Raw genomic sequence first — 15,610 nt, 5'->3', positions numbered from 1 at the left:
AAGGCCTAGCTACGGCCTTAGTCCAACGACCCAAATTTAATTTTTTTTCAACATCATTATATTCGGCCTTCGATTACCTTTTAAATGAAACAAAAATTAGGAAAAACGGATGGAATTTACTCGAGTTATATGCAAAATACACTTAGGGCCGAGTAGCGGCCTTAGTCCAAGGACCCAAATTTAATTTTTTTTCAACAACATTCTATTCCTCGTTCGATTACTTTTCAAATGAAACAAAAATTAGGAAAATCGGATCAAATTTACTCGAGTTATATGCAAAATACACTTAGGGCCAAGGAGCGGCCTCAGTCCAAGGACCTAATTTTCAAACATTTTTCTCACCACATTCTATTCGGTATTCAATTACCTTTCATATAAGACAAAAACTAGCAAAATTTGATGGGATTTACTCGATTTATGTGCAAAATACACTTAGGGCCGAGGAGCGGCCTCAGTCCAAGGACCCAAATTTAAAACGTTCTTCGCCACATTATATTCGGGCTTCGATTACCTTTCAAATGAAACAAAAATCACGAAAAAAGGATGAGATTTACTCGAGTTATATGCAAAATACACTTAGGGCCGAGTAGCCTTTCACTTCTAGGGCTCTAACTCACGGGCCATTCACCCGATTTTAATAAACTTTTTTTTTCCTGGATCGGTATCGACATTACCTATCTTTTGCCGTTTCATTTACATTTTCAACGTTTTTTTTTTGCCGTAAATATCCCCAAAAGACCTTAAAGCGCTTAGGCGGCCCTAACTCACGAAGGGCCGACCCAAATATGCCCATCTTCGAACTTAGCCTCACTATTTTGACTATCTTTCGAAAAATTTGAAATCGGATTTGATTTACTCAAGATATCGACGTGACGGACAGACGGACAGAAGGACAGACGGACAGACAAAATTTTTATTGCGGATTCGTCATCTATGAACATATGCAAACACTTTGCCCTTACCGTCTGCTTCGAATTCCATCAATTACACACGGCATCGTAATCCTATAAGCCCCTTTGTACTTCGCACGGGGCTAAAAATAAATAACGAACAATAGCAATTCGAAGTGAGTGAAGTTAGCACTTTTATAGTATAGTTTCCACTGTCACGTAGGTTTGTTTCAAGGCCATATGAATTGTCAAATTTCATCCATATAACCATAACCTCAATAATACCTCTGTGTAAATCGCGTAGGCGACGTTGGTCGATTTGTATAAAATATCACGTAAGCGACGTTGCTATGGATGAAATTGTCGTTGTTCGGGTTGTCAAAGTTCGTGTTTACAGTTACTTGGAACAAACCTGTAAACGGAGTAAAACCGTTTGCGTGACAGTTCTTTTGTTCTATTTTACAACTGTCATGTAGACGGAGGCTAAACGGAGTGCTCTTTTTAAATGGAAACTTTACTTCGTTTTCGAGATAGAGACAAACTTGTGTTCGTGTTTTCTTCTGTTAGTCTACTCAAGGTTCTGAAAGAGCATATTTAGAGACCCATGAAGGCATCAAACACGCTCTCATTATTTCATTTTCGCTAGGGTCGTAAAGTTCCGTTTGTAAATATGGCCAACGCACCCCAATAATAGGCAAAAGAACAGAATTCAGTTTTTTATGTTGGTATAAGCAACTGCGGACGTTCCATACAAAATAATAAGCCAAATAGTGGAGTTATGACTGTTAGGAGGTGGAAAATCGTAAAATGCGAATATGACAGTCAATAACGTCTGTTCCTTTGCTTGGAGTGCGTTGGAATTACAATTTCGTGAACTTTTGACACTTCTCACATATATTTTATGTCAAAAGTCTACGAAATCACCATACTCACGAGCTTTACAAACAATAATGGTTTATCCCAACGCACTTCAAGCATGAGTGTTACTCTAAATAGGGTACTGAAACTGGACAGTGTATCGAACAAATTTTGGCACCGAAAAAAATTAGGACACTTTTCTCATACAAAGTAGTACTCTATTTGGCAGCTGTCATTAATAGCACTTTTGCTTGAAATGCGTTGTTCCATTGTGTGAAAGTCAACTTAAATAATAGTTGTCTACGTCAAGGTTCAGAAAGAACAGGTTAAGACAACTCTGAGTTGATAACGAAGGCGGTGACACACAAATTGCGTCAACGGCTGCAAAGTTTATATGAAAAATGCAACTTAACAAAAACAAAATTCTGAATTTTCGAGAAAAATATTTTCTTCGATTTGATTTCTCATCTGCAGTGAGTGCTTTTATAAAATTTAGTGTTCCTGGACGATAGATGTTAGGCAATGTCATGTGTTGTAGTACGAACGAAGTGAGGGATGCAAGCGAAAGTGTCTTAAAATGTATTACCGAAAATTCAAATTAGTCAACAAAATTCTGTCATTGTCAGAACCGAGGGACCACTCGGGTAATTGATTACACACCCTGCTCGGAATTGACGGAAAATCCGGTAATTAAACGGAATTAACAAGAATTGAAAGGAGTTGACAGGAATTAATGGGAATTGAAATTGAAAGGAAATAGAGCGAATCCGGCAATTAAACAAGTTGCTCCGGTAATTGAGGTAATTAAACGGAATTGAAAGGAATTAGAAAGTGATTTGCCACTTTTTTGGCCAGTACTTTACCCCTCGGTCAGAACGGTTGTTACCAAGGCTGTATACTTTGAGGAGGTCAAGCAGACCGCCATTTTATTAGATAGACTGTTATGATCAGAGCGAGAGATACGAAGACTAGTTAATTTAACTTGCCTTGGAGCTCGTTCAGGAACGATTTTTTCTTCACTCAATGAAGATTTGACGATTCGTTTAATGTTACACTAACAGTTGTCTGACGTTTGCCGTTCAGATACGTTAGTGAAAGTTACGAGTTAATTTTCTGTTTATGTTTACATTCCCACAGAGGGATTCTTTTGAATTTCGACTGACCGAAATCGGCGCTATTTTTTCTGGGACTTCTTTATATATGCCTAGTTAGGCCTTGGTTCCTAGGCCCCAAAACAAGTCTAAGATTTTTTTGATCTTCCGAAAAAGTCGAAAAATGGGGTTTCGTAGTCCGGATTTCATTTCCGTAAGGTGGCGAGGATACGAGCGTGTATGGGTTCGTTGGAAAGCTGAGGTCGAGTATTCTCGGGGAAAATATTAATTTCAAAAAATTGTATGACAAACGGCCGAATTACTTCCGAAAAATTTCTCAGAATCGATGGAACGTAGGTGAACTTTGACGAGGGCTGTGACCTCCACCTCACTAATGCAATTATTTGATTAAATTATTGTTTATTATGAATGTGGAGGACCTCAACTTTACAGTGATACTCACTTGCGTCCTTAACTTACCTTAACGGACCAACTTACTAGACCGAAGTGGACTTATATACAAAATGAAGAGGAAGAAGGTGCCAAAAACAACTGACAACAGAACTATTTTGTTTCTTAGAAATTTATTTGACCATGACGAACATCACTCATTCAGAATTCATTCGACGCAATGAAAAGTCAGAAAAAAATATTTTCGCACAGTCTACAGTGCGCTTTTCTAAGATCGACCATCCAGTTCGACCATTTCTTTGATCATATGAATTGCATCAGGCGTCTCCTCATATGCCTCGTAATAGTATTGAATGGTTTCCTGGGCATGATCTTCACTTCCTTCACTGTACCGACACGCTGTCATTGCGTCCTAATAATCTTTCGGATCGATGAGACCGGGCCAACTGTACTTATTCCACGTCTGAAAAAAGCCGAGCAACATTTCCAGTGCATGATCCAAATAGTCGACGAGAAGAACGAGCTCTTGGGGTACTTGTCAAAATATTGCTTTCTCTTTCAACGTGTTACGTTGAGAGCGAGAGGACCGAAGACCAGTTTATTATAAGTTGCCTTGGGGTACTTGTCAAAATATTTCTATCTCTTTCATCATAACACTCTATACGCGGTAACACACCACTTCTGATGATTTTACATGTAAACAAATTCACCACATCATCAAGACGACGAGAATCATCAGAGTATGTGAATTTTTGTATGGAATCGGCTGTTTTATCATCGACTGTGGTGTGTAACCCGATAATCTGTATCTGCGTGACATCCCCAAAGTATACAGCCTTGGGTTGTTACCTCGTCATTTTATATTAAATTGCGCGTCAAATTGGTTATGAAAATATCATAGAGTGACACGAGTGACACATACATCTAGTACTGCTCTGTAGTACGAAACCATAGTGGATCAATGTTTACCGCAACCAACTTCACGACCTTTGCCACCACACACATGCACACATCCGTAGCACCGTTCCATTTGACAGTTGGTACATACACACTTCTTTCTCTCAATGTCCAAAGTAGCAGAGGTAGCATTATATTGAAGTGAAAGTCGGCGTCGTTTTGATAAAAGATTCAACATAAATATCGACGGGAGAAACACAGTTTTGTTTTAAATTTACGTTAACAATGTCTATGCAAGCGCATAGTAAGAAGAGAGTATGTTACTACTACGACAGTGAGTGAATTTTAAATTGTTTTAAATAAAAATGTTTTCTCATCTCTGGATTCCCTCCGAATTTTCATTTACTCGAAGTGTTAAATGCACAAAGGCGTTACGCCTGGTTTTATTCGTCGCTAGCCCGGCATTTTTATTGAACACTGGACCTATTTGTCCTTTAATTTTTTACCAACTTACTTGGCGCGTTCAACATTTTCAACATTTTAAAGTCAATAGTCACTCGGGGCGAGTCCACACTGGCAACCGTAGTTTTTGTGTTTATAATATTTACAACGCACGAAGCTACGGTTGTACGAATGCAGCACCACAATGGCCGACGGCCAGTCACACCGAGTGACAATTGATTTAAAAATTTTAAAATCGAATTCTGAACCCAACCATCATTTACAATCCCCGAACATTTTCCAGGTGATATCGGAAACTATTACTATGGACAAGGGCATCCGATGAAACCGCATCGCATACGTATGACACACAATTTACTGTTAAACTATGGACTTTACAGGAAAATGGAGATTTACGTGAGTATAACCATGCTTTCTATCGACTGCATTATGGTGTGATAGTGCGTTGTTTGCTTGTTGCGGCGATGCAACACGGAAATGATTTTTTTTTTCGTGCGAGATTCATCGGAAGTCTTTTATGGAATCGAACATAATTCGATGTGAAATGTCAGACGAGTCACAAGTCGGGAGGAAATTAGAGTTTTCCAGTTATCGCCTTAGCTTCGATATGATCAGGACAGAGGATGAGCCGGCTATCAGAGAAACGGCACTTTTCGGTCAAATTTGAAGTTAGCTTTCCAACGCGAATCTTAACCTCAGATTTGATTTAGAGATGACCAGCGAAATTGAGTTCAAAGCCGGTACACTTTTCAGTGAACCCAGGATAATTCAGCGATAATAGGTATTGAACCGACCTTTCAGATTCCGGTCAAACCATAAAAATATATTCAGTTTTGACGGAGATGTTTCACTTTTAAGAGTCATATCGCCAAATCTTCAGGCAATTTTTTTTAACTTTGGGAACAAGCGGTCTCCGAGTTTAATGAGTGATAGCTCGTTGGTTTCGTCTTTCAATTCTAGGAAACACGTATCTTTCACTTTTTCTTTAAAAAAATTTGATTTCTGTGAAAAGCGTTCAAAAGTGAAGACATGTCAGAGGGTACCGAAAACAGTTTTTCGACAATAACTCAAGAAAAAATTATTTTAAATTGTTGTAATGTTGTACGATTGTCTGCCTTGAAAAGACGTACAGGTGGAGTATACGCAGCGCTTGGTGCTAGTTGATCCACTAGAGTTATGACTAGAAATATAGTGAATGTTCGGAGAGTCCGCCTTCTCTGCAGTCTCGATATTCCGCGGAACTGAGTATGGGGTGTTGTAGCTGGCCTCACCCACTATCGTTGCACATATAAATGAACCCAGTACTTTTGGGCTGCAAGCCCACAGAAGTGTTGGAAAAAAAGTTGGTGCCAAAATGCAAATTTTTTCCTTCTTTCCGGGGACTCTACAGCTGGAACAGCATCTGGAACGGTACTATGGCAGTCATTTTTTATCGTCTACCATTCTTTTACGTTATCGATACAAAAACGCGTCGCTATGCCACGAATATATCAGATCCAGTGTTAGTAATATCAATAGTAGACAATAAACAATGATTGCCGTAGTACTGTTCCAGATGCTGTTCCAGCTGTTGAGCCCCCGGAAAGAAGGAAAAAATTTGCATTTTGGCACCAACTTTTTTTCCAACACTTCTGTGGGCTTGCAGCACAAAAGTACTGGGTTCATTTATATGTGCAACGATAGTGGGTGAGACCAGCTACAACGACCCATACTCAGTTTCGTGGAACATCGAAGCTGCAGAGAAGGCGGACTCTCTGAACATTCACTACATTTTTAGTCGTACCTCTCGTGGATCAACTAGCACCAATCGGAGCGTATACTCTACCTGTAGGTCTTTCCAAGGCCGACATTCGTACAACATTACAACAATTTAAAATAATTGTTTCTTGAGCTATTGCCGAAAAACTGTTTTCGGCACCCTCTGACATGTCTTCACTTTTGAGCGTTTTTCAGAGAAAACATTTTTTTTTTAAGAAAAAGTGAAAGATACGTGTTTCCTAGAATTGAAAGACGAATCCAACGAGCTATCACTCATTAAAATCGGAGACCGCTTGTTCCCCAATCGCCTGAAGTCTTGGCGATATGACTCTAAAGTTTTACACAAAAACCGGTATTTACCGTTATTTCTTCTTCTTCTTCTTCTTCTTTTTCAGCCTGTTTCTATCCACTGCTGGATGTAGGCCTCTCCAACTTCTTTCCATTTCGTACGATCCATTGCCATTTGCTGCCAGTTTGTACCTGCAATATTCTTAATTCCGTTTGTCCATCTCTCTGGTGGTCTACCTATAGTTCGTCTTTTATATGGTCGCCAGTTCATGATCTTTTTGGTGCAACGTTCGTCTGTCATTCTTGCAATATGTCTCGCCCAGCTCCATTTCAGAGATGCTTTTCTTTCCATGACATCAACGACCCTGGTTTGTTGTCGAATCCATTGATTCGTCATTCTGTCTCTGAGTGTTATTCCAAGCATACTCCGTTCCATGGCTTTTTGTGTCACTCTCAATTCATCTTCGGATGCTTTCGTTAAAGTTAACGTTTCCGCTCCATAAGTGAGCACTGGAAGGACACAAGTGTCGAACACTTTGCGTTTCAGACTGTTATTCATTTTGCTTTTGAAAATTAGTCTGAGTCTTCCGAACGCTGCCCATGCAAGACCTACGTCTTATTTTTGCAGTCTGGTTGTCCAGACCTAACTTCAGTTTATGTCCTAGATATACGTAGCTGTCGACTCGTTCAATGACAGTGTCACCAATTTTGATGTCTCTATCGCCCCTGATGTTGGTCATGACTTTTGTTTTCGATAAGTTCATCTTGAGCAGGCATGAGCGCCGCCGAGAATAAGCCGCCGATTAAGCCGCCGCCTGGCATTTTTGAGCAAGCCGCGCCGCAGCCGAGCCGGTGCCAAAAACACGGCTCAAGCCGGCTTGAAACGGCTGGAAAATGAAATAAAGATTTCGAAAGGTGAATGGGTGAAATTTTGAAAACCGAGATTCCTGTTGATCCTAAGCAGCTCAAGTACTTTTTGAATTTTTTTTTTCTTGAATTTTCATGAATTTTCCAGAATGGTATATTACGTCCTCGCTTCTAAGTTTGTTGTTTTGGCAAGTATGACCTGTGCGGAACGAGCCGAAGGCGCACAATCAGTTAATTCACAAATTTGAGAAAACTTTATCGATCTTTGCGAATTTTCTCGATTTTTTTTTCTTTTCAATTTTTACTTGATTTTCGTGAGCTTTCGATTTCTTCTCGAAAACCATTTTCTTAATGAGTTAAATGAGTGTACCGGAGCATGATTTTCCATTTAGTTCAAGTTTTGAGGCAATAAAACTTGACGTGTTAGTGAACCTTAGACTTAGAGACTTGCTTGTAACAAGACCAGTTCCACTTTCACTTTGAACAACCTAATCTACCTACATTTTCGCTTTCCGTACAATTTCATTTTCATGCTTACTAGTTCATTTTCCATGAATTTATCTAAACGTTTTTATTTTGAAAAAAAGTTAAAAGGAACCTCCAGCCGAGCCGTTTTAAGCCGGCTCAAGCCGATTTTTTTGCCGCCGCCGAGAAATTTTTTTCGGCTAGCCGCCGCCGAGGTTTCTCCGTCGGCGCTCATGCCTGATCTTGAGGCCTACTTTGCTTGCCTCTTCACTTAACTGTTGTAGCATAAGCTGAGCCTGACCTAGATTCGCTGCTATCGGTACAATGTCATCAGCGAAGCGGAGATTGCTCACGTACTCTCCATTTATCTTTATTCCCATTTTACTCCAGTTTAACTTCCTGAAAACACTCTGCAGAATCGCCGTGAATAATTTTTCGGTGAAATGGTGTCACCCTGCCTTACACCTCGACCGATTCTGAATTTCTCCGTTATTTACCGGTTCAAAACACCAAAGAAAAACATTTAGTTCGAAAAGTCCAATCATACCCCGTCATCAAAAAAGCTCGTCGAAATTGATTGATTTGATTATAAACTTACCAGATGGACCTATGTCGGTCTCTCTCTTAGACGCAAAATCTCATCATTGTAACTAGAACTTTTCCATCCAAATTCATACATTGCTCCCTCGAGATGAACCGAACCGATATGTATCAATTTCCTTTCTATTCCAACAGCGACCTCACAAAGCCACTGCTGACGAAATGACAAAATTCCATTCGGATGATTACATCCGCTTTCTACGATCGATTCGCCCGGATAATATGTCCGAGTACAACAAGCAGATGCAGAGATGTAAGTCGAATTCAATTTGTTTGCTTGTTGTTCCTTGTCATAGCACGAAAACCGAACCATCTTTCCAGTTAATGTTGGTGAAGATTGTCCCGTATTCGATGGATTGTATGAATTTTGTCAATTATCGGCTGGTGGATCGGTGGCTGCCGCTGTTAAGCTGAACAAACAAGCGTCCGAGATCTGCATCAATTGGGGCGGTGGACTCCATCATGCGAAAAAATCGGAGGCGTCTGGTTTCTGTTATGTGAACGACATTGTGTTGGGCATTTTGGAGTTGCTGAAGTATCATCAACGCGTTCTGTACATCGACATTGATGTGCATCACGGTGACGGAGTAGAGGAAGCATTTTATACCACAGACCGTGTGATGACCGTATCGTTTCACAAATACGGCGAATACTTTCCGGGCACTGGCGATCTGAGGGACATTGGGGCCGGCAAAGGAAAATATTATGCCGTCAATATACCGTTACGTGACGGCATGGACGATGATGCATACGATTCGATATTCGTTCCAATTATATCGAAAGTCATGGAGACATTCCAGCCATCAGCTGTAGTATTACAATGCGGTGCCGATTCGTTGACGGGCGATCGATTGGGCTGTTTTAATTTGACGGTCAAGGGCCATGGAAAGTGCGTAGAATTTGTCAAGAAATACAATCTGCCGTTCCTAATGGTTGGCGGCGGTGGCTACACAATCCGAAATGTGTCACGCTGCTGGACGTATGAAACGTCGGTAGCGCTTGGCGTTGAAATAGCCAACGAACTGCCGTACAACGATTATTTCGAATATTTCGGGCCCGACTTCAAATTGCATATCAGTCCGAGCAACATGTCGAATCAAAATACGGCCGAATATTTGGAGAAGATCAAGAATCGTTTGTTCGAAAATCTGCGCATGCTTCCGCATGCGCCCGGTGTACAAGTGCAGGCAATACCGGAAGATGCGGTGAACGACGAATCGGACGACGAGGATAAAATTGACAAAGATGAAAGACTGCCACAGAGTGATAAGGACAAGCGAATCGTGCCGGAAAATGAATTTTCGGATTCAGAAGATGAGGGTGACGGCGGACGTCGCGACAGTCGATCATTCAAGACACAAAGGAAGCGGCCGCGCTTGGACAAATCAAACGATGTGAAACCAGATTTGGAGGCGAAAGAAGAGAAGGAAACGAAAAGTGAGTATTGAAGGAAGGAGATTCCGTTGAACTATTCGGAATTCTAATTTTTTCCCCTTTTCAATATTGTTGCAGTGGAAACAGTCGAGAGCGAAGAAGCCAAACCGACAGAGGAGCCGAAAAAGGAACCGGCAATGGTCGCATAAATGAACTTTTCCGTTTAACTCATTTTTTTCCTCATTTTTTATTTATTCGAGAATTGACTTGCTAAATAAAACAGCAAATTGCCGTACAAAACGTTTTCCTTTATTTGAGATCGTCGTGTGGTACCACATTCGCATCCACTACAATACCTTGATGCTTCAGCGAGATACTCTTCGTTTTGTCCAAAATCTCTTTGTACGCTGGCGAGATCGGTGATTGGACCACTTCCTTGAACTCGTAGACTTTGGACGGGTCGCTCTGGAAATTAATGAACAAAAGAAAATTTTAAAAAAAACTTGCTTTCAAAGGTTGAGATCATTGCGAGAATTGGGGAAGTGAAAGTTTGAAAAAGCATGTGAACCAAAGGATAGTAAGGTCCACAAATGTGGTCGACAAATAAAAAACCATTTCGTTGATGCCATTCCATCAAATTAATTCGACCGAAATCAATTCTAAGCTCTCCTCGTGTCGGCGGCAAGACCATCTGTATTTATCCAATGCATTCGCTTTTCATAAGCCAGCCTTGGAACTGGTTAACTATGTTATCTTGGAAATAAATGCAATCATCTTGCGAACAAGCCCAAAACAGCGGACTCAAATGACATGGTTGTTGGACAGCATAGATAGTGAAATCCACTATCGTATGCCTACCGTAAAGACTAAGTGAATTTGAAGCTAAACTTTCGGTTAACACGCCATGCTGAAGTTCACATGCTCACAGAGTCAAAGTAACGGAAAAGCGTTGACTCTGGTTTACAACCTTAGAGTAATTATAATTACTCTGAGTTTACAACCATGTTATTTGCATTCACTATCGCGCCCTTTCAGAAGACAGATGGATCTAATTTTTCAGATCTGGAATTGTATTGACGCATGACCGGTTCCGATTTTCAATTTTTATAAGTTTGCAAGATCAATTCTCTGTGTCTAGTCCGGGCTGTTATGTCATCTCGCTCACTAGCGAGTTCTAATATATTGACAATTGGATTTCATTGGGAGGTCAAAGTTTTCTAACTAAATTTTTTACCTCATAGACCGGTAAAAACCACAACTCCAATATTTCCATTAAATCTACATACTTTTTGATGATCTCACCTGATTTACCAATGAAAAATTGTAAAATGTGGAATAAATTGGCATATGAAAGGAGAAAAAATGATCTCAACGAATTCTGAAAGGCTGATTGAATACCTAAAATATCCATTGAACCCTTTGGAGTGATAGAATTCCAGGAACTGACATCTCGATCTTTCCGTAAGCTCAGAAGAGAGTTTAAAAAAAACGAAGGAAGTCCTTCTTATCCTAGAGTTCTAGCACTGTTAAGAAGATGGACGTTTTGGTGTGATGGAATTCTAGGAACTGACCTCCATACATTTCAATCTTTCAAATCCAGAGGAAACTAAAATGAACTAATGGAAATGCTTGTTGTTGTTATCCTTGAGTTCTCACACTTTTCGATGAATTAGTTCTAGGAAAAAGTTTTAGGAAAGTACTGATGCTTCCTGGAGCTCAGGCTCCTGATATTTTGCAAGAAGGCCTAATATTACAAAACTTTTTAGAGAAATTAGTGAAATTTAGTGAAAATTGGTGTAATTAGTGAAATTTAATGAAACTTAGCGAAATTGAGTGAAAGTTGGTGAAATTTTTTGAAAGTTTAGTCGAATTTTCAAATTTGTTTACAGAGTCTTTCCACAGGGCTCTGTCGGTTACTAGTAATGTCATGATGAGGTTTTGATGAAAATTAATTGGTCTTAGCGACAGGTAACTTTATAATAAATTTAATTGTCGAGATAGCTTTTCTTCTCTGCCCTACAAACAAATATTTTATTTTTTAAATATGAAAAATGGCAAACATAAAAACCATAAGGCTTGATTTCCACTAACAAAAAAAAACTCCGTGTGAGTCATAAAATTGATTTTTTTAAATTTTTGCATTGTTTACTTGACAGCGCGCTCTCTTACGGCTCTCTCACGGAGTATGCTTTGTTGAGTGGAACCCACAGTTAATTTTCATATTTTAAAAATAAAAAAATTGTTTGAAAGGCTTTTATGCGTTGTAGGTCAGATGATAAAAGCCCCGTGGAAATGCTCTGTAAACAAATTCGAAAATTCGACTAAACTTTCACAAAATTTCACCAACTTTCACTCAATTTCGTTAAGTTTCGTTTAATTTCTCAAAAAAAAAAACGTTTTCTAATATTAGACACTGGAAGATTGTCTGTTGAAACATGAAATAAATTAGCCTCGAAATTGGACTGTACATTTTTCTTTTCGTGGTAAATTAGGAACTCAGGGCGCCCATTCTCGTGAATTTAAGAATTCGTAACTTGACAGTTAAGGGTCCATACGATTTTCAACTTTGAAGTATGATGTCCACTCAACAAAAAGTAATATCTGAGCGAGCCGTGAGAGAGCTAGCTGTCAAGTAAACAAAACAAAAATTGAAAAAAAAAAACAATTTTATCTCTCTTACTTTTTTGATAAGTGGAAATCAAGCACTAAGGTGACAACTGTCAAGTTAGGAATTCTTAAATTCACTGGAACCGGCGCCCTGACTAACGAATTGATATCTCTACTGATTTTTCATCACTTTAAATAAGCCAGGAAAGAAGAGAAATATTGAAATTTGGTGAAAAATGGTGAAAATGAGAGAAATTAGTGAAATTTAAAGAATCAATGAACATTTGTGAAATTTGGATAATTTATGAAATTTATATCAAATATAAGGCCCTGTTGACATGTCAGAGAACGGCCATCTATCGTAGATAGGGTATGAGATTACCTTTCCAAAAACTCTACATTCATCAAAATTGATTAGTAAGTGGCCAGGGAAATGAGTCTCAAAGTTAGCGGTATTTTAAGACCTTTTTCCGGGAATCCTCGCTAACCCGGGCTATTCTGGTCCTGGAACTTATTCTATGAGTTTTAGTAATTGAATCAAACTTTCAAAATCGGTCAAGATCATCAAAAATTATTAAGATTTGACGGAGATATTGGAGTTGTAGGTTTTACCGAAAAACCGATTTTTATCTGTTATTACCGGTTCATGAGCCCCGAAAAAAGAATTCATTCGGAAACTTTGATTCCCCAGTCAAAATATATTAAAACTCCCTAGCGAGCTCGACGAAGTTTTTTGACAAGCAGCCCGGACTATATCGCAACCATTTGAATTTCTGAGAATTTTTGTCTTTGAATTTGTAAAGCGAATGGTAAACCTGATGTTCAAGTAATAGATCTTCTATCATTCGCATGCAAATACTCAGTTCGAAGTGACACACTCGACAAATATGCTGGTGAAAGGTCAAGACACCTTGGAGACGGGCGATTCGTTTCAAGTAAAAAGGAAGAAACGTAAACTTACCGCCAAACTGTAAGACATATCCGAATCATATCCCCGCAAGTCACCGCACACCACAAACGGAATAATTTGTTTATTGACCGGCGACTCTGTTTCACCAACAATCACCTTCACATCAGCCAAGGGATTTATCATTTGCGGAACGTAACCATCCGGTGGATGGTAATTTTGGCATACGACAAACGCCTCTGGAAAGACAAGACACATCGTGAATCTTTTCGAAAGAGCATGGTGTCTGCACAATTACCAATGCTCGAGTTCCGCGAACTGGCCGGTTTTGTGATGGAAACTTTTCGGAAAAAGATCTTCAACTGTGAGTACAGCAGCGTGGTGTCCTTTCCGCGAAATATTTTCGCTACAAATGTGCCGCCCAGTTCGAGGACATGTGTCGTGATACTGAGTGCAGCCAGAAGTAGTTGCGATTGAATGTATTCGTCGATGTCGTGGAGTCCGGTGACGTCTGGTGCTCCGTCGCAGATGACAAGTTGAGCTTTTGCGTTATCAAAGTAGTCGATAATCTCGCGGGCCGTACTGATTTTCGTTATGTCGCCTTGCAGTTGTTTGACTCCTAAAAGTACCCTCGGACGTTCTCAATAATGATAGAATGTGAAAGGAAAGGCGACACTCACCCGGTAATGGTGCCATTGCCTGAAGATCGACAGCAACGATTTTAACATCATCCGGACTCGAACTGCCCTCGTACAATTTCTTCGATAAAACTTGACTCCAGCTACCCGGTGCCGCACACAAATCAACCACTCGAGTCACTCCTAAAACGACGTTACCGTTTGTACACAAACACTCAAGTGACAACATTGCTCTCTTCTCACCGTCCAAAATATGAAACACCTGATCGATGTGAATCAATTTGAATGCACTTCTTGCTCGCCAACCCTCTTCTTTTGCCAATCGGTAGTATATGTCGCGTTTGTCTTTCGATGTTTTGCCCATTTTCTTTGAATATGGATAACTAGACGGAGCTCGAAGAAGTGACACTCAGGCCAAAGGTGGAAACGTCATCGGATCCTCGTGTAAATATTTTTGTAAACAAATATGGAATTCTACGTTCACGGATTGCTCTAGGTCTCGTGTTACCATATGGTCTGCATTGTGGGTTTTTAAAGCTCGATTTTGAGTAGTACATGACTAGGGATAAAAAGATGAAAAGTACAGTTTTCGTGTGAATTTTGTTGATCCGAGGCGTAGCCGAGGTCAATAAACACACGAAAACGAGAATTTTCATCTTTTTATCCCCAGTTATGTAATGGGTTTTACATGCTGAGGGCGCCGAAAGTAGGACTTGAAACTCGGCTTCGCCTCGGATCAACAAAATTCACACGAAAACTCTACTTTTCATCTTTTTATCCCTTAGTCATGTAATAGTACATTTTTCGTACCTAGTACTAAAAGTCTTTTTTAGCGTGTGAGAAGTTTCCAGACAAAGCCGAAGGCTCTGGAATCGAATACGCTAAAAAAGACTTTTAGTCCTAGGTACGAATAGTATTTTCCATATTGGACGGAGAAAAAGTGCGACGAAGTCCTTCGGCTCTGTCTGGAAACTTCTCACACGCTAAAAAAGACTTTTAGTCCTAGGTACGAAATGTACTATTACATGCTTTTGTTTTCCCAAAGGTCGTAAGTGGTTTATTACATACCCAGGGCAAACAAGAAAATTGGCTTAGGTTTCAAAACGATGTAATAGTAGATTACGTTGGATGCTGCGAAAGTAATTCATTACACAAGGACACAATTTTGTGGTACGAGCAAACTCACGAGTAAGTTTTTGAGCAACAAGCTTCGGTAACTGTTTTCGAGGCAAGTGTAGGGTTTGCATATCCGAGCCGAAGGCGAGGTATGCCACTACACTTGTCGAGAAAACAGTTACCGAAGCTTGTTGCTCAAAAACACGAGTGAGTTTGTGAGTTCTACAAAATTGTGTCCGAGAGCAATGAATTACGTCGCAGCATCCAACGTATTCTGGTTTATTGCCTGCTCATGCGAAAATTGACTATTACACGGCTGTTCTGCAGAAATTCTACATAAATTCAGTATCTCAATAAACCAACATCAACAAAACAAAAATA

General features: G+C 39.8%; 2 protein-coding genes across 2 annotated transcripts; one reads left to right on the top strand and one right to left on the bottom strand.

Annotated features, from left to right (window-relative positions):
• Positions 1 to 4,254: 4,254 nt before the first annotated feature.
• On the top strand, positions 4,255 to 10,256 carry LOC119083677 (histone deacetylase HDAC1). The gene is made up of 5 exons (XM_037193461.1): positions 4,255 to 4,481; positions 4,893 to 5,005; positions 8,723 to 8,840; positions 8,909 to 10,024; positions 10,100 to 10,256. Exons 1-5 carry the CDS (start codon positions 4,433 to 4,435, stop codon positions 10,168 to 10,170), a joined length of 1,467 nt encoding a protein of 488 aa, XP_037049356.1. The 5' UTR covers positions 4,255 to 4,432; the 3' UTR covers positions 10,171 to 10,256.
• LOC119083705 (putative tRNA (cytidine(32)/guanosine(34)-2'-O)-methyltransferase) lies at positions 10,162 to 14,567 on the bottom strand. Its single transcript, XM_037193493.1, has 5 exons — positions 14,357 to 14,567; positions 14,156 to 14,296; positions 13,774 to 14,094; positions 13,530 to 13,714; positions 10,162 to 10,426 (listed from the first exon to the last, which is right to left on the bottom strand). Exons 1-5 carry the CDS (start codon positions 14,475 to 14,477, stop codon positions 10,271 to 10,273), a joined length of 924 nt encoding a protein of 307 aa, XP_037049388.1. The 5' UTR covers positions 14,478 to 14,567; the 3' UTR covers positions 10,162 to 10,270.
• Positions 14,568 to 15,610: the final 1,043 nt, after the last annotated feature.

This window comes from Bradysia coprophila, unplaced genomic scaffold (genome assembly GCF_014529535.1).
Source record: "Bradysia coprophila strain Holo2 unplaced genomic scaffold, BU_Bcop_v1 contig_70, whole genome shotgun sequence".
Lineage (NCBI taxonomy): Eukaryota > Metazoa > Arthropoda > Insecta > Diptera > Sciaridae > Bradysia > Bradysia coprophila.
Note: the sequence above shows the minus strand (reverse complement) of the source record. Positions and strands in the feature narration are given on the sequence as shown.

Bases quoted from the DNA above. Each gene is read 5' to 3' on its own strand.
- LOC119083677 (XM_037193461.1), top strand. From the start codon at position 4,433: ATGTCTATGCAAGCGCATAGTAAGAAGAGAGTATGTTACTACTACGAC. The intron at 4,482-4,892 runs GTGAGTGAATTT...AACATTTTCCAG, and splicing joins AGTATGTTACTACTACGACA to GTGATATCGGAAACTATTAC. The intron at 10,025-10,099 runs GTGAGTATTGAA...ATATTGTTGCAG, and splicing joins AGAAGAGAAGGAAACGAAAA to TGGAAACAGTCGAGAGCGAA.
- LOC119083705 (XM_037193493.1), bottom strand. From the start codon at position 14,477: ATGGGCAAAACATCGAAAGACAAACGCGACATATACTACCGATTGGCA. The intron at 14,297-14,356 runs GTGAGAAGAGAG...ACGTCGTTTTAG, and splicing joins GGTGTTTCATATTTTGGACG to GAGTGACTCGAGTGGTTGAT. The intron at 14,095-14,155 runs GTGAGTGTCGCC...GGGTACTTTTAG, and splicing joins GGCAATGGCACCATTACCGG to GAGTCAAACAACTGCAAGGC.